Below are 19,279 nucleotides of genomic sequence, written 5' to 3'. Positions count from 1 at the left end.
TCCGCATCTGACATTGCTTTAAGGAAAAGTGGTCTATTGTGGACTCAACCTGTTATTGACGTATATTACATGGTTTTTTACATTGTAAATTACGTGTTTTACCTCCCAACATAAGAAAATGCAATGTGTTTGAAATTTTTGAGGTAATTTACATACGTAATATACGTAGAAATCTCCACGTATATTATGTGCGCAACGCTGTCTATCGGACTTTATTTTTTGTGAATATGTTGGTAACAACCGCCAAACGCAAAAGGTGGTATCCGTGACATTCTCGTGTTAGGTTAGTTTATCAAACACGTGTCGCCTAGTGAATTTGAAACAACACTCTTGTTATAAAACAAATGAAAATTATATTATGGCGATATAAAATCTTCTTTAATTAAAAAGTGTTTTTCATAATTTTGTGTGGAACGCTACTTCAATACTGAAAAGGTAATATTTTTAAGTGCATAACTATAGATAAATAAAATGTCTATATGTACATATATAAGATAAGTATTTCTCGTATTTTTCAAAGTGACCTTCAAAAATATTTTTATTATTTTTATCTGTCGCTGCAGTAACGGTAAATATTATTTATTTTTCTGAAATTTTCTTTGAATTAAAATCTTATAAACTTGTTTCTAAAATATTTTTATATGATGGAAAAAGTACTCTTATATGTCTGTTGTTTATATTTCATCTTCAAAAGATAATATTAAAGCTGAATACGAATAATGAAATAAATATAGAAATAAATGTACACTAAATATAGAATAAATTAAATGAATAACCATCTTTATAAATAAGATCAGACTTTTGTCTGTACATTGCATAGAATTTGAAATTTCATGTTTAGTTTTTCTATTCGAGTAGTAGGAATTCCAAAAATGACAATAAAAAAAATTATGTATGTATGTATGTATGTGTGTATGTATGTGTGTATGTCTGTACGCAATATTTTGTCCGGGATAAACACAAAGACTACTTGACCGATTAAAACGAAACTTTACAGTCTCTTTGGTCTGAGTCTAACTTAAATTTATAGCCATATCCGATTGAAAAATATTAAGCTAAACGAAAGTTATAGCTTTTTTCACAAAATTCAAAAAATCAAAAAAATGCAAATTTTTTAAATTTTTGTCAAATTGATGTGACACTTTTTGTAGCTACTTTTTAATGTAAATACAACTAATTTTTACTATAAAAATGAAATATAAATAATTAATCCGAATTTTTAAGCCAAAATCATATTTCTGATTTTCGACAAAATTTTTAATTAATTTTTTTTGTTGAATATTGTTTAATTTTTTATTAAGTTGGTAGTGATATCGATTGATGTTTTTAAATTTTTAATTACATTCATTACATTTATTTTATTAAAAAGTTTAGAGTCATGAATTTGATGCCGATTACAAATTTTCTAAAATCAATTAACGTGAGAGTCTGCAAACAATTTCTATATTGATATTTTCAGGTTTTAAGTTTAAAAATTTCATAGTATGTATTATCATATTTAACGTAGAAAATAAAATATTTATGTTCAATATAAAGGGTATACAGTAAAAGTATCAATAATACTGAAATTTGACTTTAGCGGGCACTGGGACACAGAAAGTCCTTAAGATTTATGAATTAGGATTTATGAATCAAAATTTTCTTTTTTTGAATTCAAGAAATGTTTTAGAAATGACTTTGAAAATAAATAACAAATTCCTATTTATGAATTAAAATTGTTCTTCTTGAATTTTAGAAATGGTTGGGGTATGGTGTTGCTTTCCAAAATTCTATCCGGGCATTACGCAAAAACGGGTAAAATGTAAAATCCCATGCGGAAATTTTTAATAGGGATATGGAAAAATTATACCATACGGTTTTACATAGGAATCAATATGGTTTCCTTTATAAAAGTAGATCCCATGTAGATTTCCCATGTGGGAATCAAAAACGTGTTATAATTTCTACTAATACATTTAACAGAGTGTCTATTAATCGGAAAGGTATCCCGAGAAATAGCCGGGAATTTAATTCGACTAGAAAAATCGGGAATTTTCTTATCTAATTAAAAAAAGTTTTATTATATTAATTCATTTTTAAAAAATTGTTTTTGCTTTAATTTCTATTGATGTAATATTTTTATTTGTCAAAATTTAAGACCTACTTTCAGATTACAATATAGGTCTTATTTTTGATTTTAGCAGTCGTAACGTGGGGCCTACTTGCGATACAATTAGTTCGAATTAGACTCTTATATAACTCCAAAAGCTGGTGGAAAATTAGTATTAATTATTAATGCATTAATTAAAATACTACGAACGCATAAAGTACTACAAATTGACAAATACTGTTCTGTAAATCTGAATTAGTTGAAAATAGTATTTGATAGAAAAAGTCATTTACTGATTCAAATGGTAATATTTTGATAATGAAATAGTTAATGGTAACTAATTATTAGTTTTTCCCAGTCAAATTAAATTCCCAATTGGTAGACACCTGTTCAAATATATTAGTAGAAACTAAAACCCGTCGAAGACGGGTACGACAGCTAGTTCATAATAAATATTGTTGTAATATTTCCATGATACAATTTTTTTGAAATATCAATATTTAAAATTTTTATTAATATAATTTATTTAAATTATTTGTAAGAATATTTTTAATTTAAGAATTTGTTTCAGTATCAAAAAACTTTGTACTAAAAATTATTTACCACAATTTTTGATATTTTTGAATTTTTATTTGTCTTAAAAAGAATTAAAGGAAATTAAAAGAATTGTATAATTGTTATATAAATAATTTTACAATTTATGTGTTAGTGAAGTTGCCGTTAAAATTATAAAGCATTTAATAATAAAAAATTATATTTCAGAAATGAGCAATTTCGATTCCAATGGAATTAAACGAGGACGGTGTAGATGTGAAAAGTGCCCCTCTTATTGCTACAGTAAAGAAAATTTATGCTCTTACTGTGGATGTGTTCCTGTAAAACACATGAAACTGGGTAAAGTAAAATTTTTAATAATTTGAAATGTGCATGTGTTCAAAATTTAAAATCGTTTTTTCTTGATTTAAATTCAATTCGATATTTCAACCATGAATATTTAAAGACCAGGATGGCCACATGTCAGTATAGTAAGGGAAATGTTAGGAAGACAAAAATTTTTTCAGAGAAATGACAAAAAAAATGTTTTTGTCAGAGAAATTTAAAAAATTCAGACTTTTTTCGAAATATTTTTTAAATTTAAGACTTTTTCGACTTTTCTTACAAATATTGCAACAAAATACCACATTTTTTAGTAAAAAATGTAACTTATTAAAATTTTTTTAAACCAATCAATAACATAAACAAATTTTTCCAAAATTGATTTTGAATTATTTTTTAAATTAAATTTTTCAAATATATCTATAATAAAAATTTTTTGTATGATTGAAATGTTGTAAAATTTAATTGGAAATAATTCATTGCTTTAAATATTTTATTACAATTTTTAAAAATCAATATTTGAAGAATTTTAACTAAATGTTTAGAAAATTATTGAATTATCGGAATGTTAATGAGAAATCTTTAAAGGTAATTTAAAAAATAAAAATTAATGAGAATTAGCTTCTGATTTTTTAAAATTTAATATTTTCAGCATTTTTAATTACATATTTCCGAAAATTGAATTCAGGTAGGGTTTTAATTGTAATTTTTAGAAAATGTTACATTTTACTCATTTTCCGTAAATTTTCATATTTTTCTATACAAAGAATTTTATCAGGGAAAATAATTTTAATGTCAGTGAAATTGATAAACTAAAACTTGTGACTACTCTGAAAAATAAAATTACCATTTTTTAAAATGAATGTGATAAAAAAATTTAATATGGATCAAAATAAAAAATTTAGCTTTAAAACGAACAATCATAAGATATAAAAATATTCCGTACATGCAATCATAATCTATGGTTTTTTTTTAAAAAACTTTTTTATTTCAGATGATCAATCGAATGCATCAGATAATCAGTCGAAAACAACAGAGGATCAATTGAAGACAACAAATGATCAATGGAATGCAACAGATAATCAATCGAATGCAACAGATGATCAGTTGAATGAAACTGGGACAGACAACACTCAATCAGCAAATATTGAATTAATAGATACAGAAAAAGTACTTCAAAATAATGGAGGAAATGATTTGGCTACTAAAGAATCACTCCCTGAACTAGAAGGTGACAAGGAAAGGACATCGTACATTAATTTACCAAACGATATGCAACAAAGATTGGTAAAAAACTATTTTTTATCTATACTTTAAAAGCATTATTAACTTTGACATTTCAGTATAAGTTTACATTTTTTTATATATATTTATTGTTGAATTATTGTTAAAGAGTGTTTGATTTTTTAATTTAATTTAATTTTTTTTATATATTTTATTTTTTGATTTTTTCAATCTATACTGTAGAGTTAAAACTTTTGTATAATTTAATTAAATTTATTAGCAATTCGGATGCTCATACAATATTTGTTTCTGATGTGGGAAATTCCAATTTTATTATAAAAATTGCAGACATCACAGATAGTCTTCTTTTTCCTTTTTTTTATTTTATCGCCTTTTCCCTCGCTTTGTCGATTGGTCCCCTATTTTGACTTTTCCTAATAAAAAATAAAGAACCTCTTCAAATAATTTTTAAAACATTCTATGGAAGCGATTTGAAAAAAAGTTTTATTTTCTATGCAAATTGTATTAACAAAATAAATTTTTGTAGGTTTTTCTTAAAAATTAATGTTTGTTTTTCCAAAAAGGGTTACTAAAACGTTAAACACATTTTTATTTGTTGTTTGGTATATTTTATGTCTCCTTTTAGTTCTCTTTTTCAGGAAACAAAATTTCCCTTTTCATCCTTTTTAAAGATAAAAGTAACTGTGATGCCTGAAATTAGGTATACATTGAGTTTTAATTTTATTAAACAATCCTACGTATTATAATAGGAGGCCCAGATCTCCAATTATAATTAAGGGAAAAGGGGAGGAAGGAGAGTAAATGGGAGACACAGTATTTAAATAAAACAATATTTATTGACTTACGAGTCGTCGATTATTTACACTCGGGAATTCGATGGCACAAAAATCAGAGCACGGAACAACTCACAACTAATTCAGCAATCAGGTGTTGCTTTTGGGGAGATCGGAACAACAAGTGTCGCGTCTGTCCGCGAATTTGGCGATTGAAACCCTCGAGGCCCTTCGGCCGTTTCCGGGTTCAATCGCCCGATTCGCAGCAGACGCGGGAGAATTCGTAACGCCACGTTACACCCCCCTTCCCCTAAACGGAACGAAGTGTAACCCCTTACAAAATTTTCCGCTAATTTCCTTGAATTTTCTGCAAGACCATTTTCCAGCAGTTCCTCTCGACGTTTATCCCAGTTGGCTCCAGTTGACGTTAGCTCGTATCCATCTATTTGAGCTTTCCATTTTTGTTTTCCATAATTCCTGTAAAATCTGCATGGCCAAATCTCCTTATTTTCCAGTATTACCTGTAACATTTTCAAAAAAAAAAGAATTTTCTTTCCATTAATTTCTAAAAAAAAATTAAAAATAAAAGTCTATTTGATTTCCTCAATTATTTTGCATTTGCTTTTCGTGACATGCAATAATTGACGCATTAATCTTTAAAAAGTTTACATTTCGTATCTAGAGTCTACGAAATTTGTTTCCAGTCGTCATAATTTTTTCCGATCCTAAATTTTACGATACTTTCGCACTCGCATCGTTTCTCCTTTTTTGCGAATTTTCCTGCATTCGCCAGTTTTCCGAACTTGTTACGCGTTCGTTTATTTTTCTCTTTAATTCCTCTTTTTTATACCATTTTGCCTTACGTGTGTTGTCGATTGTTAACAGATTTGGATCGTCAGTCTCGTCAAGACTAAAGTCCATTTCTAATGTTTCGAATTTGTCGTATAAAGGGATTTCCATCAGTTTCAGAAGAATTTTCCGGGGTTTTGGGATTGGGATTTGGTTGGGCTTTTGTAAGGATTGTCTTGGTATAATTTTCGGAATTTTCCTATGATTTCTCGAGTCGACCTTTTGAAAAATTTTCGTATTTTTCCCAAACGTATTTTTCAATTTTTCCTAATTCGACTTTTTTCTCGAATTTTGTAGAATTTTCCTTTCTACCAAATATTCTCGTTTTAGAATTTTTCTCGTGTTTTCTAAAATTTTCCTCGACTTTTGTCCAATATACATTACTTTGAATTTTTCTCAATTCAAATTTTTCTTCGAATTTTCTCGAATTTCCGTTTTTGCGAACCATTTTCAGTTCAAAATTTTTCCTGGATTTTACCCTAATTTTCTCGGGTTTTTGCGCGTTTTTAATTATTCGATTTTCATAATGTGTGTTTGACCACTCCGCTTGTGATCCTACTTTCTGTTTTACGAGTTTGACTCTGTTCACTTTTTCAACTAATTCCCCTATCGTCATCAAAGGTTCAAAATTTTCCGATGTTTCAATATTTTCTGAGGATACTGAATTTTTCCGTAACTCCTCTACTCGTTTCCGTGATTCTGATCTACATTCCCTACGTATATGACCTAATGTTCCGCAACCGTAACATCTTTTCTGTGAGTTTGAAAAATTTCTCTGATAATTTATATCCTTTTGATCTGTTCTAGAAGCATTTACATTCCCTGCAGAAGAATGATTTTGTACTTCCACTTGCAGACTGTTATCTGTATTATTGTCATCATTAGAAGAATTTTCTATCATGTTCTGACCTCTACTACCGTCTGTAGCTGTGTCAGGTAGAAAAGTTATTTTTGGTTGGTCATATGACCAGTTTCTTTGAAAATAATTTCCTGAACACTTTGATTGGAATTTTGAACTTCCACCAAATTTTCTAAAATTTCCAAAATGGCGATTATTATCGGCTTGGGCATTTGGATATTCCAAAAAATTTTCTTCGGAATTCGGCTTTTTCGCTTTTAAAATTTTTTCTTTAATGCTTTTCATAAGATCAATTTCTATCCTCAATCTATCAAGTTCTTTTTCCTTGAGTGTGATTTCATGTTCAACTTGATCTGAAATGGAATATTGTTCCTGAGCGTCGCCATGAGAAGCAATATTCTTATTTCCAAAACAATAATTTCCACGTCTTGAAAAATTTTGTCTTGGTCGCGAATTTTCTTTACGAAAAATTTTCTCTGATTTTTTGGGCTGAAAATCAGAGTTTTCTGAAATGTTGGGTTCGTCTACTACCTCTATTTCACTAGCTTCGAGCCATTTGTAATTAAATTCCTGATTTTTCCGACAATTTTCCTTAAAATGATTTTGTCGTTTTTTCCAATTTTCGCGTTTATCTTCTTCAAGATTATCCAAACGCATTTGAAAATTATCATCCGATTTTTCCTTTTCGCGCAAATTTCTTAATTCGTTTCTACTTTTCAACGTCTGACTATTTGTTCCTAGAAACGAATTTACATCAAAAGTTTCGTCTTTTGATTTCACCGTAAAATTTTCCGTCATCGTATTAAAAAAAACGACTAAACCGTTTTTAAGGAGGATGGTGACTGTCTTTTCGGGGCAGGCGGCGAGAGGGGAATTCACATGCTTTTATATGGGATTAGAACTGCAAATACCAACTGTTTTAATATATATTTTATAAGTGAAATATGCAATACTTAATACATTAGACATAAAAAAACAATATTTTTAATAATTCCAATTCATTATTCTCAAAAAATATTTTAGAAAATAATTATTTAATTACTTAAAAAAATTTTGTAAAAAAATTTTATGAACATGGAGATCGTGACAACAGCGCATTCCATATGCATGCTAGAATTGTTGGTAACACTGAATAAGATTTCATTCGTATATATGATTACAATGCGACGTTGCCACGTTTCTGTGTATTATGTTAGAGAGGTTAGAAAATCTGTAATTTTACGTCACTTTTAATGTTATTTATAAAAATCAGGACAGTCGATTTACTCAATTATTTTTTAAAATTATTCCAAAAGTATTAAACTTTAAAAGAGTATGATTTTTAAAAAAAGTTTAACATTTTTACACAAGTTATTATCAAAATAGTGCACTTCACATAACACTCTCCATAAGAGCCCATATAAAAACATGCAATTTTAATAATTAAATTCTCAAAAACGGGACAGTAGAAAATTCAAAAAAAAATTGTTCTATAATTTAGACATTCTTAACAACGAGTTTTTACAAATTTCAAAAAATTCTTAACATTTTTATTTGAGTCACCATCCTCCTTAAATATCCTAGTTCAGGCTGGGCCATAGCCGTACAGTCTATATATTACTATATTGATTTCATTTTTTTAATGGATGGCCCCCCAAAAACCTTTTTTGGAATGCTTTGCCCTCCCCAGATGCCTCGTCTGGATCTGCCATTGCCTTATACCAATCCTCCCAAAAATAGGAAAAACATTTTATATTTTAGCCATCTTTTTGGCATTTAGCCCCACTATGACTCCTATAAAAACATCGTATTATATTATACTTATATCCTTATTTAATATATCACATAAAAGAAGCATAAATAAATAAAAAGTGTTATTTTAACACCGCATTTTATGTCGTTTAACATTGGCTAATTTCAAACGCAACAAAAATCACACCAACCTAGTGAGAAACTCTCAGGTCCAATATGGGGAGCCAAGAGATCGATCATCGGTCCAATAAAGGCTCCCAATATTGGACCAATATGGGCTGTAGCTTGTAATGTAACGGGTTCGACAAGCATCTGTTGTTAATATTGGCCAAATATTGGCAGCCAAGAGAAAAAATTCCTTTATTTAAATAAATTTCTTTAATTAAATAATAGGGGAGACTGGGGTAAACCCGCTCACTTTTTTCAGATCGGCTAAAATCTAGGAAATTATTCTCTAAATCCAAGTTAATTTATATCATTTGAAAGCTTATGATTTCTACTAAAAAAATAAAAAAGAGTTTTTGATTTATCTTTTTTGGTTTTACTTAGAGAAACTCTTTAATAAACTTATACCAAATTTCGAAATCACAATTTTCCAGGGTAAACCCGCTCACTTTATCTTTTCAAGACGGAACAGTTTTATTTTTTAAATATTAAAGTTCGTCTTATTCCCGTCTTAAGTATGATTTATTATTGATAATTTATAAGTTATATAAACAATTCTATAAACAACAAATTGGTTTCATAAATAATGTACATAGATTTCATGAATTACAACTATGGATTTAAATAGTGTTATATTTTATTAAGAGAAAGTGAAATGTAGTTACAATTTTGGTTTTAATAAGTCATAAATTGTGTTATTGTTGAAATATAATACGTGAAATTATTTTATTCTAAATTTTAAATTTAAAACTAAGTGAGCGGCTTTACCCCGACTTCAGGTGAGCGACTTTACCCCGAGTGTATTCCTCACATTTTAAAAATAAATTTAATTAAATCTTTTTAAAATAAGACAAAACTATATGTACTTCGAAGAAGGACATCCAATGGCAAAAAAAAAAAAATTTGCCAGATAAATTAATACTCAAAAATAATGATCAAAAAACTTAAAAATCCAAAATACGTTTTTTTTCTGACACCTCTAAAAACATTTGATCGCCTCTGATTCTGTGTTGATTTCATGAAACTAAACGAAAGTTCGTTAGTATAAGTTGAATGTTAAGTACTATTCACAGTACCAATATTTCCATCTTAAGTTGAGTTCATAGCGTCAAATCGCTAGTGAGCGGGTTTACCCTGTGCGCGGGTTTACCCCAGTCTCCCCTAATAAACTAATGTTTATAATTTTTGTTTAATATATTTATTTGTCTAACTATTTATTTTTAATGATTTATGTAAATAATAAATTATTTATTATTTATAAATTATAATTGCATTTAAAATGCAGCAGCTAACATTTTTTTTTAATTTTATTATTCATTAAAATAATTTTTTTAAAAGATTAAAAATTAAAATTGCTAATTAGTACCTCTGGAGGTACAATTTATTCCATTGTAATTAATAAAAATATTAAAAATGACAAATATACAAAATTTTGAAAAATTAAATTATTTCTAAAATTTATGGAATTTTGTTGTATTATTTTAGAAAATTTGTTAATTAGTAATTGGGAAATTAGATAAAATTAAAAATTATTTATTAATTACAAAATCATAAAAAAAGGAATTAATTTTTATCTTATATATATTTGTTAAATTATCTTTAATTATGTCTTCTAGTCTATAAAAATTTCTTTATTTTATTCCTTTGCATCAAAATAATTATATGAGATCGGTATTAAAAAAATTTGGAGCTAATAAATTTTCTATTATAAAACAAGAATTACTTATTCAACTATTTTAAAATCCCTTTCTATAGGCGACCATGTGATAAATTTATTTCCGACATCAAAGCTGTCAATTTGTACGGGCCGTTCAAAAAATACGTAACGCTTTAGAAGGGAGGGGGGGCCTAAATTTCCGAAAATTAGCGTTACGTACTTTTTTAACGGCCCCGTATAGCGAAAATAATATTGACGCTCGTAGAAACATCGTATATTATTACAAACAGATTTTTACTTAAATCCTTATTTCATATAGAATCGAGGGGCTGTTCACTCTCGAATCCAAGATTCATAATGTGACGATTATTTAAGAATACTCGCCAATTATCATATGAGTATTGAAATTTCTTGATTATAATGTATTTTATTTCATGTTGAGATTATCAATGATTATTAAAAACGACGTTCGAGTTGGACGAATACTATACGAATCCAAATGAATTTTTACGATTCCAGTAGAATCCTAACTTATTCAACGAAGATTCTCACGAGTCACAAGTGATTATGGAATTAACCGAGCGAATGTCGAATCATTAACCGAATGCTCATGAAACAGTGTGCTCATTGGTCGAGCATTGTACAATATAACATAATCTCGTTCGTTCGATATCTCGTTCGATATCTGGCGTTCGATATCTGGCGTTCGATATCTGGATTCTATTGTCGCCATGACAGTACCAACTATAACCTCAAAACAAGTGTGCTATTGTTGATGTTAGTATTATTTTTTATTTAATAAAAAAGTAATAAAAAAAATTTTCACTCAATCACTTTATTGTAAACTTTAGTACGATTAATAAAATTTTTTTTAATAATAGTTAATGAACCGGTAATTGAATAATTTATTCAAATGATTTTTCTTGTGGGTGTAAATTTATTTAGTTCGGATTTTGACAAACACTGAAAACAATCAGAGTATATCAAACCATTCTTTTGCACTTTAAAGTGAAATTAATATTGTTTATGCAAAATGTGTCAAATATCTATTCAAATAAAGTGTAGCGATAATAGTCTCAATTAAATCTAGTCAACATTGCAAAAAAAAACTTTTTCAATATTACAATAAAAAAAAGTACAGTTGCACTAACTTTTGCTTTGATTGTTTGTCAGATTTTTCGTTAAGAAGTTTACAAGATATAACATTTCTAGCCTTTATTTTCTACAGTGCTTTCAAGAATAAAGTTATGGACAAGGATATGGATTCCTCGATGGATTCCAGTCGAGATCGAGATAAAAATAATATTAACACTTGTCGTGTTGATGAACAGGACAAATTTCGTCAACGTTTTTGGAACAAAATTCAAGCTGAATTAGGTGCTTGCGTTCCTGAATATCTAAAAAATATTTTAAAATATAATAACTTCGATAATCCATTGTCTTTTCGTGATATAACGGAAGAAATTATTGACGATCTGGAGAATTTTGCAAAAACTTTATTAATAGAACTAATTGAGGATGACGTGAACGTAGATATGAAATCTTATTTTGGAATTTTTCATAAAAAACCAAACAATTTTCGTTTCGTAATTGGAGATAAAATGTTAATTAGAAGAATGGTTGATTTTATTAAGTCTACGTCTTTAAGTTACTGGAACACTAAATCTCATGAAGAAGTAAATTCTTTGGTAAATAGTAATTCACAGTCTTCGCATTCAATTTCGGAATAATTGTAAAAATGAAGAGTTGATAATTAGCAAACGTATTACACAAGGAGAAAAGAAATTTTCTGACAAAATGGATCCATCAATCGTGGCATCACTGCGTAATGTAATAATTAATGTTACGTTTCACGAAAACCAATTTAAAGCAGAAATATTGTGTCCTTTATGTGATCATATTTCGCATTTAACAAAATGTATTGATGGAAAAAGGAAACCGACATGGATAGTTTCAAACTTTTATAAACATTTTAAGCTACACGCGAAAGAATGATCCGCGAAAGAAGGACCACGTGAGAGCGCTAGTAAAAATTTAAGAACAGGTAAGAAAAAAGCAAAATAAGAAATTGATTTTAATATATTATATCCCACAAAGCACTTAAGCTTGTGAATCTTAAATACTTTTTTTTTAAAAATACTTTTACTTTTTTTTCTTAAATACTTTTTTTTTATCTTAAATACTTTTTAAATACTTTTTTTTAAATACTTTTTTTTACACAGTTTCAAACTGAATAAATTATTATAATCTAGTAATCTCAGAATTGTTCTTAATGACATTTAATATTAATTTTTCGTATTTTTTTAATTTTAATTTTCTGATTTCCATTTAGATTTTGAGCCTTATAATGAGAGTACGGAAAACAATCCTTCGGACACTTCACAAAGTTTATTTCATACTGATGAGCATAAAGATAATTCAAGGTCATTAACAGCCTTGGGACATGCTGTATCGATTATCGCTAATTTAAATTCTTCTCTAGAAACTGAGCAAGAAACTGAGCAATTTACTTCTTATCAGGGGGAATAAGAAGTCAAGATAGTTGTCGGGCGAACTGTTTTGACAAATTTAATGAAAATATTATTAATGTCCGAAGGGAATATGAATCTGAAAAAAATATAAATAATACTACCAACTATATTCAAAATATTTTAGAGATTGGAAGTTTAAAAAAGAAAACATCAACTCTTCTGGGGATGCTTATAAAATCTGAAAAAGAAAGATTTAATAATAAAATCAATGGGTATAGATATTCAAATGCACTAAAATTGTTCTCAACGTATTTATTTATAGTTGGTGGTCGTATTGTTTATGAAACACTAGCAGCAAACTTGCCACTTCCATCTACAACCACAGTACTGCGGACGATCCGTACTTCTTCAGCATCATTAATTGAAGAAACTTGTCGCACTAAAGAATTAATAGATTTTTTACAACGTAGAAATTTATCTTCAGTTGTATGGTTAAGTGAAGACGCTACTAGGATTACCGGTCGTATACAGTATGACGTTCACACAAACCAATTAATTGGATTCGTGCTTCCATTAAATCATCACGGCATGCCTGTTCTACATTCCTTTAAAGCTACTTCAGCAAAGGAAATTAGTAGTATAGCTAGGAGAGATCTGGGACAGGTTCTGATCTCGGCTAAGTACCCTCGGTCGGTAATGCAGATTTCTACTTTATCAGTGGTTGGTAGGGGTGTTCTACCTTACCGACCGAGTGTAGTTCCTGCTGCCACCGCTAGATGGCGCCACTTACAAATTCCAAACCCCTTGGCGGGAAATTTAAAATTTTAATTTTAAACTTTCAAGTGGCTTAGAAGGGGTTCTCTGTTTTACCAACCGATTTTTTTAGTTCTGGCTGCCGCCGACAGATGGCGCCACCATCGAATTCAAACCTGCATGGCGGGAAATTTAAAAATTTAATTTCAAACTTTCAAGTGGCTTAGAGAGGGTTCTCTGTTTTACCGACCGATTTCTTTTTAGTGCCGGCTACCGCTGATGGATGGCGCTACTAGCGAATTCAAACTTGCTTGGCGGGAAATTTAAAAAATTTATTTGAAAAATTCAAACCGCTTGGACAGTGAGACGCCATTTTGTTTTACCGACAGAGTGCGGTTTGAGTGTTGTGCCGAGAGATGGCGCCACAACTGAATCGTTTGTATTTCGCGGGAAAAGATGGCGTCATATTGTATACACTAATAAGATTATTAAAATTTTAATAGATGGCGCTTGTAAAAGTTGTTGAAATCTATTATATTAAACATAACCTTAAAATCTATTATATTAAACATAACCTTAAAATCTATTTTATTAAACATAACCTTAAAATCTATTTTATTAAACATAACCTTAAAATGTATACCTTATTATCTAACGTAATACTAATGAAGGTATTTAATTAAATATAGTATTAATAACAGTTCATACATTTATTATATTCAATATACAATATTTACACTTGTTTAATTTTAAATTCGTATAATTATCGTTTACAAGAATTACTGTTTACAAATATATGAAAATATATGTTTATTATATGTAAAATAAAATGTTCATTTATAATTAATATTTATATATTCTAAAACTATAACTATTTATTTAAGTAAGGTAAGTTTAATTAACTTTTTTTTTGTTTAATAATAATAATAATAATAATAAAAATAATAATAATAATAATAATAATAATAATAATAATAATAATAATAATAATAATAATAATAATAATAATAATAATAATAATAATAATAATAATAATAATAATAATAATAGTAATAATATAATAATAATAATAGTAATAATATAATTTATAAAATTATTTATAATAATAATTTATTAATAAAGGTAAGTTAATTTTTCTATAACATATTCTTAAATCTTTAAAAGCATTTTTGAATTTAAATTGAAATTCGCGCCAAGGTCAATTTCAGATTCGATATGTATGAATCGATGTTCAACGGCTCTAAAAGAATAGAAGTTTTCTCATTGGCTAGTTTCATTAGTAAAAATTATTAAGGTTTAATGTTGAAAATAGTAATAATAATCTTGTTAATTTTATAAATCAAACAAAAAATTTGTAATAATAAGTATATACTTATTATTATTTTAAAGCAAGAAATGTTTATTCGCTTATATTTTAGAAATATTGGTTTGTAATTTCCACATTTTCCTACTTGTTTAATGTGTGGCGGGAATTTTTAAATTTTATTTTACACAATATTTTAAATTTATTATTTCATATATTTATTAAGTAATTTTATGCATAATATTATGTAAAATAAAAGTTAAATTTTTAATTATTAAAAAAAACCATTATTACTCATTAAAAAATTCTAACAATTAAGAATATTGTGAAAGGATAGGAATTTAGTTTCATTAGGACACCCCTGAGATAAAGCCACCATCTTTCAAGACAACCTAACCTCAGACTAAACCAGACTGGACTAAACAGGCATTTATAAATTGTTGAAACTGGTGAGAGAAACCTCATGCGGCATAAACCGGCGTTTTATTGTGATTCTTTTGTTTCTATAATTCTAATATTTACAATGGTGAGTAGTATTATTCAAATGAGTAATGGAAGTGCTTTAAATAATTAAAAGTAATTATTTACTTTGTTTTAAAGGATCCGAATCAGCATAAGATGTACTGCTTCTGCAACGCAGTTAATTGTCCCTATCGAAGAGACTTTCAAAATCTTGTAAGTATTCTTTCTTTTCAAATTCTTTTTTCTACATGTCAAACGTCTGTAATCTTTTCTTCTCAAATTCTTTTTTCCATTACTACAACGATATAACCTCAAACGGATTATATTTTTCTTAACAAATTCTTTTTCTCAATTAATATAAAGATATAATTTTCTCAAAATTCTTTCTTCTCAAATTCTTTTTTCTACATGTCAAACGTCTGTAAACTTTTCTTCTCAAATTCTTTTTTTCCATTAATATAAAGATATAACCTCAAACGGATTACATTTTTCTTAACAAATTCTTTCTTTTCAAATTCTTTTTTCTACATGTCAAACGTCTGTAAACTTTTCTTCTCAAATTCTTTTTTCCAATAATATAAAGATATAACCTCAAACGGATTACATTTTTCTTAACAAATTCTTTCTTTTCAAATTCTTTTTTTCTACATGTCAAACGTCTGTAAACTTTTCTTCTCAAATTTTTTTTTTCCATTAATATAAAGATATAACCTCAAACGGATTACATTTTTCTTAACAAATTCTTTCTTCTCAAATTCTTTTTTCTACATGTCAAACGTCTGTAATCTTTTCTTCTCAAATTCTTTTTTCCATTACTACAACGATATAACCTCAAACGGATTATATTTTTCTTAACAAATTCTTTTTCTCAATTAATATAAAGATATAATTTTCTCAAAATTCTTTCTTCTCAAATTCTTTTTTCTACATGTCAAACGTCTGTAAACTTTTCTTCTCAAATTCTTTTTTTCCATTAATATAAAGATATAACCTCAAACGGATTACATTTTTCTTAACAAATTCTTTCTTCTCAAATTCTTTTTTCTACATGTCAAACGTCTGTAAACTTTTCTTCTCAAATTCTTTTTTTCCATTAATATAAAGATATAACCTCAAACGGATTACATTTTTCTTAACAAATTCTTTCTTTTCAAATTCTTTTTTCTACATGTCAAACGTCTGTAAACTTTTCTTCTCAAATTCTTTTTTCCATTAATATAAAGATATAACCTCAAACGGATTACATTTTTCTTAACAAATTCTTTCTTTTCAAATTCTTTTTTTCTACATGTCAAACGTCTGTAAACTTTTCTTCTCAAATTTTTTTTTTCCATTAATATAAAGATATAACCTCAAACGGATTACATTTTTCTTAACAAATTCTTTCTTCTCAAATTCTTTTTTCTACATGTCAAACGTCTGTAAACTTTTCTTCTCAAATTCTTTTTTTCCATTAATATAAAGATATAACCTCAAACGGATTACATTTTTCTTAACAAATTCTTTCTTTTCAAATTCTTTTTTCTACATGTCAAACGTCTGTAAACTTTTCTTCTCAAATTCTTTTTTTCCATTAATATAAAGATATAACCTCAAACGGATTACATTTTTCTTAACAAATTCTTTCTTTTCAAATTCTTTTTTCTACATGTCAAACGTCTGTAAACTTTTCTTCTCAAATTCTTTTTTCCAATAATATAAAGATATAAACTCAAACGGATTACATTTTTCTTAACAAATTCTTTCTTTTCAAATTCTTTTTTCTACATGTCAAACGTCTGTAAACTTTTCTTCTCAAATTCTTTTTTCCATTAATATAAAGATATAACCTCAAACGGATTACATTTTTCTTAACAAATTCTTTCTTCTCAAATTCTTTTTTCTACATGTCAAACGTCTGTAATCTTTTCTTCTCAAATTCTTTTTTCCATTACTACAACGATATAACCTCAAACGGATTATATTTTTCTTAACAAATTCTTTTTCTCAATTAATATAAAGATATAATTTTCTCAAAATTCTTTCTTCTCAAATTCTTTTTTCTACATGTCAAACGTCTGTAATCTTTTCTTCTCAAATTCTTTTTTCCATTACTACAACGATATAACCTCAAACGGATTATATTTTTCTTAACAAATTCTTTTTCTCAATTAATATAAAGATATAATTTTCTCAAAATTCTTTCTTCTCAAATTCTTTTTTCTACATGTCAAACGTCTTTAATCTTTTCTTCTCAAATTCTTTTTTTTCATTACTACAACGATATAACCTCAAACGGATTATATTTTTCTTAACAAATTCTTTTTTCTCAATTAATATAAAGATATAATTTTCTCAAAATTCTTTCTTTTCAAATTCTTTTTTTTTTCTACATGTCAAAAATCTCTCTTTTTCATTTATTTAATTAATAAATTATATAAAAGTTATTAAAAATTTTCAGAATTACCTAGTATGCATAGTAATAATACTTTTTTTTCAATTCATTATGTTTATTATTACTTTTTTCAATTCATTATTATATTTATTATTACTATTTTTTTCAGAATGAAGTTAATAGAGCGTTAAACTTAATGCAAAATATGCAATATAATCCGGATGAACCAGCTTTATTCATAGCAAGGCCAAACCATTGGGATATTCCACCTGCCAACGTAGATCAAAGAAATGATCAAGTATTACCTATACTCCCAAATGATCTCATTAATGAAGTCTTGCAAATGGATAATAATCATTTGGGAGTATTAGTCAATGGAGCTGAGGCAATATTATTATTAGCAGAGGAGCCAGCTCCACGCCCTGTGCCAGAACCAGCTCTACACCCTATACCAGTACCAGCTCCACGCCCTGTGCCAGCACAGGTTGAAAGACTAGTACCAGCTCCACGTCCTGTGCCAGCACAGGTTGAAAGACTAGTACCAGCTCCACGTCCTGTGCCAGAACCAGCTCTACACCCTATACCAGTACCAGCTCTACGCCCTGTGCCAGCACAGGTTGAAAGACTAGTACCAGCTCCACGTCCTGTGCCAGCACAGGTTGAAAGACTAGAACCAGCTCCATGGATCCGTGTCCGAACTAACCCAAGGAGGGTGGATCCGGCACAAGGTGCACGCCCTGTTCCAGCACCGAGACGAGCACATGTTGCTAGATTACAGCCAGCTCCACGCCCTGTACCAGCACAGGTTGAAAGACTAGAACCAGCTCCATGGATCCGTGTCCGAACTAACCCAAGGAGGGTGGATCCGGCACAAGGTGCACGCCCTGTTCCAGCACCGAGACGAGCACAGGTTGCTGGACCAGCACAAGGTGCACGCCCTGTCCCAGCACCGAGACGAGCACAGGTTGCTGGACCAGCACAAGGTGCACGCCCTGTCCCAGCACCGAGACGAGCACAGGTTGCTGGACCAGCACAAGGTGCACGCCCTGTCCCAGCACCGAGACGAGCACAGGTTGCTGGTCCAGCACAAGGTGCACGCCCTGTCCCAGCACCGAGACGAGCACAGGTTGCTGGACTAGAACCAGCTCCACGACGAGCAATAGAGATTGCTGCTAGACCTCTTCGAACAACCACTCGAGGACGGTTAATGAAAGCTATGAAAGCAATGGCAACAGCGTCTTCGAAAAAGAGGCGCTAGTTAATTTTTTAAATCAGTTTCAATGTCTTTTACAGTTATTTTTTTGCTTTATTTTACTAATTTTTCTACATGCTTTTTTGAATTCTTTTCACATTAACATGATATTTAATATTTTTTTATTTCAACGAATTTCTTACAAAATTGTTTTTTTTTTTCCTATCATGTTAAGCTGATTCAAAAAATTTCAGTTTTCTATTTACACATGTTTTTTTTTTCTTAGTTTTCTTAAATTTTATTTCATACACCTTGCATGTGGTATACTTTTAAGGTAAAAAAACCAAAGGTGTATATTCATATTTTTTGTTTAATTTTCCATTTGTACACCATTGCTTACCTTGTATCATAGATAGGTAAAGTTATATAGTTCATATAGTTTTTTTTACCTAATAAGTATTATTTGTTTTGTAACGTAGA

General features: G+C 28.6%; 3 protein-coding genes across 5 annotated transcripts; all 3 read left to right on the top strand.

Annotated features, from left to right (window-relative positions):
• The first annotated feature begins 297 nt into the window (after window positions 1-297).
• On the top strand, window positions 298-10,844 carry LOC122507623. Of its 2 annotated transcripts, none has more exons than XM_043620430.1 (4): window positions 298-435; window positions 2,852-2,983; window positions 3,960-4,252; window positions 10,767-10,844. In XM_043620430.1, exons 2-4 carry the CDS (start codon window positions 2,854-2,856, stop codon window positions 10,842-10,844), a joined length of 501 nt encoding a protein of 166 aa, XP_043476365.1. In that variant the 5' UTR covers window positions 298-435; window positions 2,852-2,853. The 2 variants fall into 2 exon arrangements, with proteins under 2 accessions (XP_043476365.1, XP_043476366.1); XM_043620431.1 differs by having other exon boundaries at window positions 10,764-10,816.
• A 4-nt stretch (window positions 10,845-10,848) lies between these two features.
• LOC122507622 lies at window positions 10,849-14,018 on the top strand. Its single transcript, XM_043620429.1, has 3 exons — window positions 10,849-11,021; window positions 11,473-12,288; window positions 12,577-14,018. The coding sequence occupies exons 1-2, from the start codon at window positions 10,849-10,851 to the stop codon at window positions 11,972-11,974; spliced, it is 675 nt and encodes a 224-aa protein (XP_043476364.1). The 3' UTR covers window positions 11,975-12,288; window positions 12,577-14,018.
• Window positions 14,019-17,741: 3,723 nt separating this feature from the next.
• On the top strand, window positions 17,742-18,952 carry LOC122507628 (skin secretory protein xP2-like). 2 transcript variants are annotated; one of them, XM_043620435.1, is made up of 2 exons: window positions 17,742-18,133; window positions 18,266-18,952. In XM_043620435.1, the coding sequence occupies exons 1-2, from the start codon at window positions 17,804-17,806 to the stop codon at window positions 18,863-18,865; spliced, it is 930 nt and encodes a 309-aa protein (XP_043476370.1). In that variant the 5' UTR covers window positions 17,742-17,803; the 3' UTR covers window positions 18,866-18,952. The 2 variants fall into 2 exon arrangements, with proteins under 2 accessions (XP_043476370.1, XP_043476371.1); XM_043620436.1 differs by having other exon boundaries at window positions 17,742-18,335; window positions 18,537-18,952.
• The last annotated feature ends 327 nt before the right edge of the window (window positions 18,953-19,279 follow it).

Source organism: Leptopilina heterotoma, unplaced genomic scaffold, assembly GCF_015476425.1.
Source record: "Leptopilina heterotoma isolate Lh14 unplaced genomic scaffold, ASM1547642v1 Lhet_488, whole genome shotgun sequence".
Lineage (NCBI taxonomy): Eukaryota > Metazoa > Arthropoda > Insecta > Hymenoptera > Figitidae > Leptopilina > Leptopilina heterotoma.
This window is presented reverse-complemented; position numbering and strand designations above follow the sequence as displayed.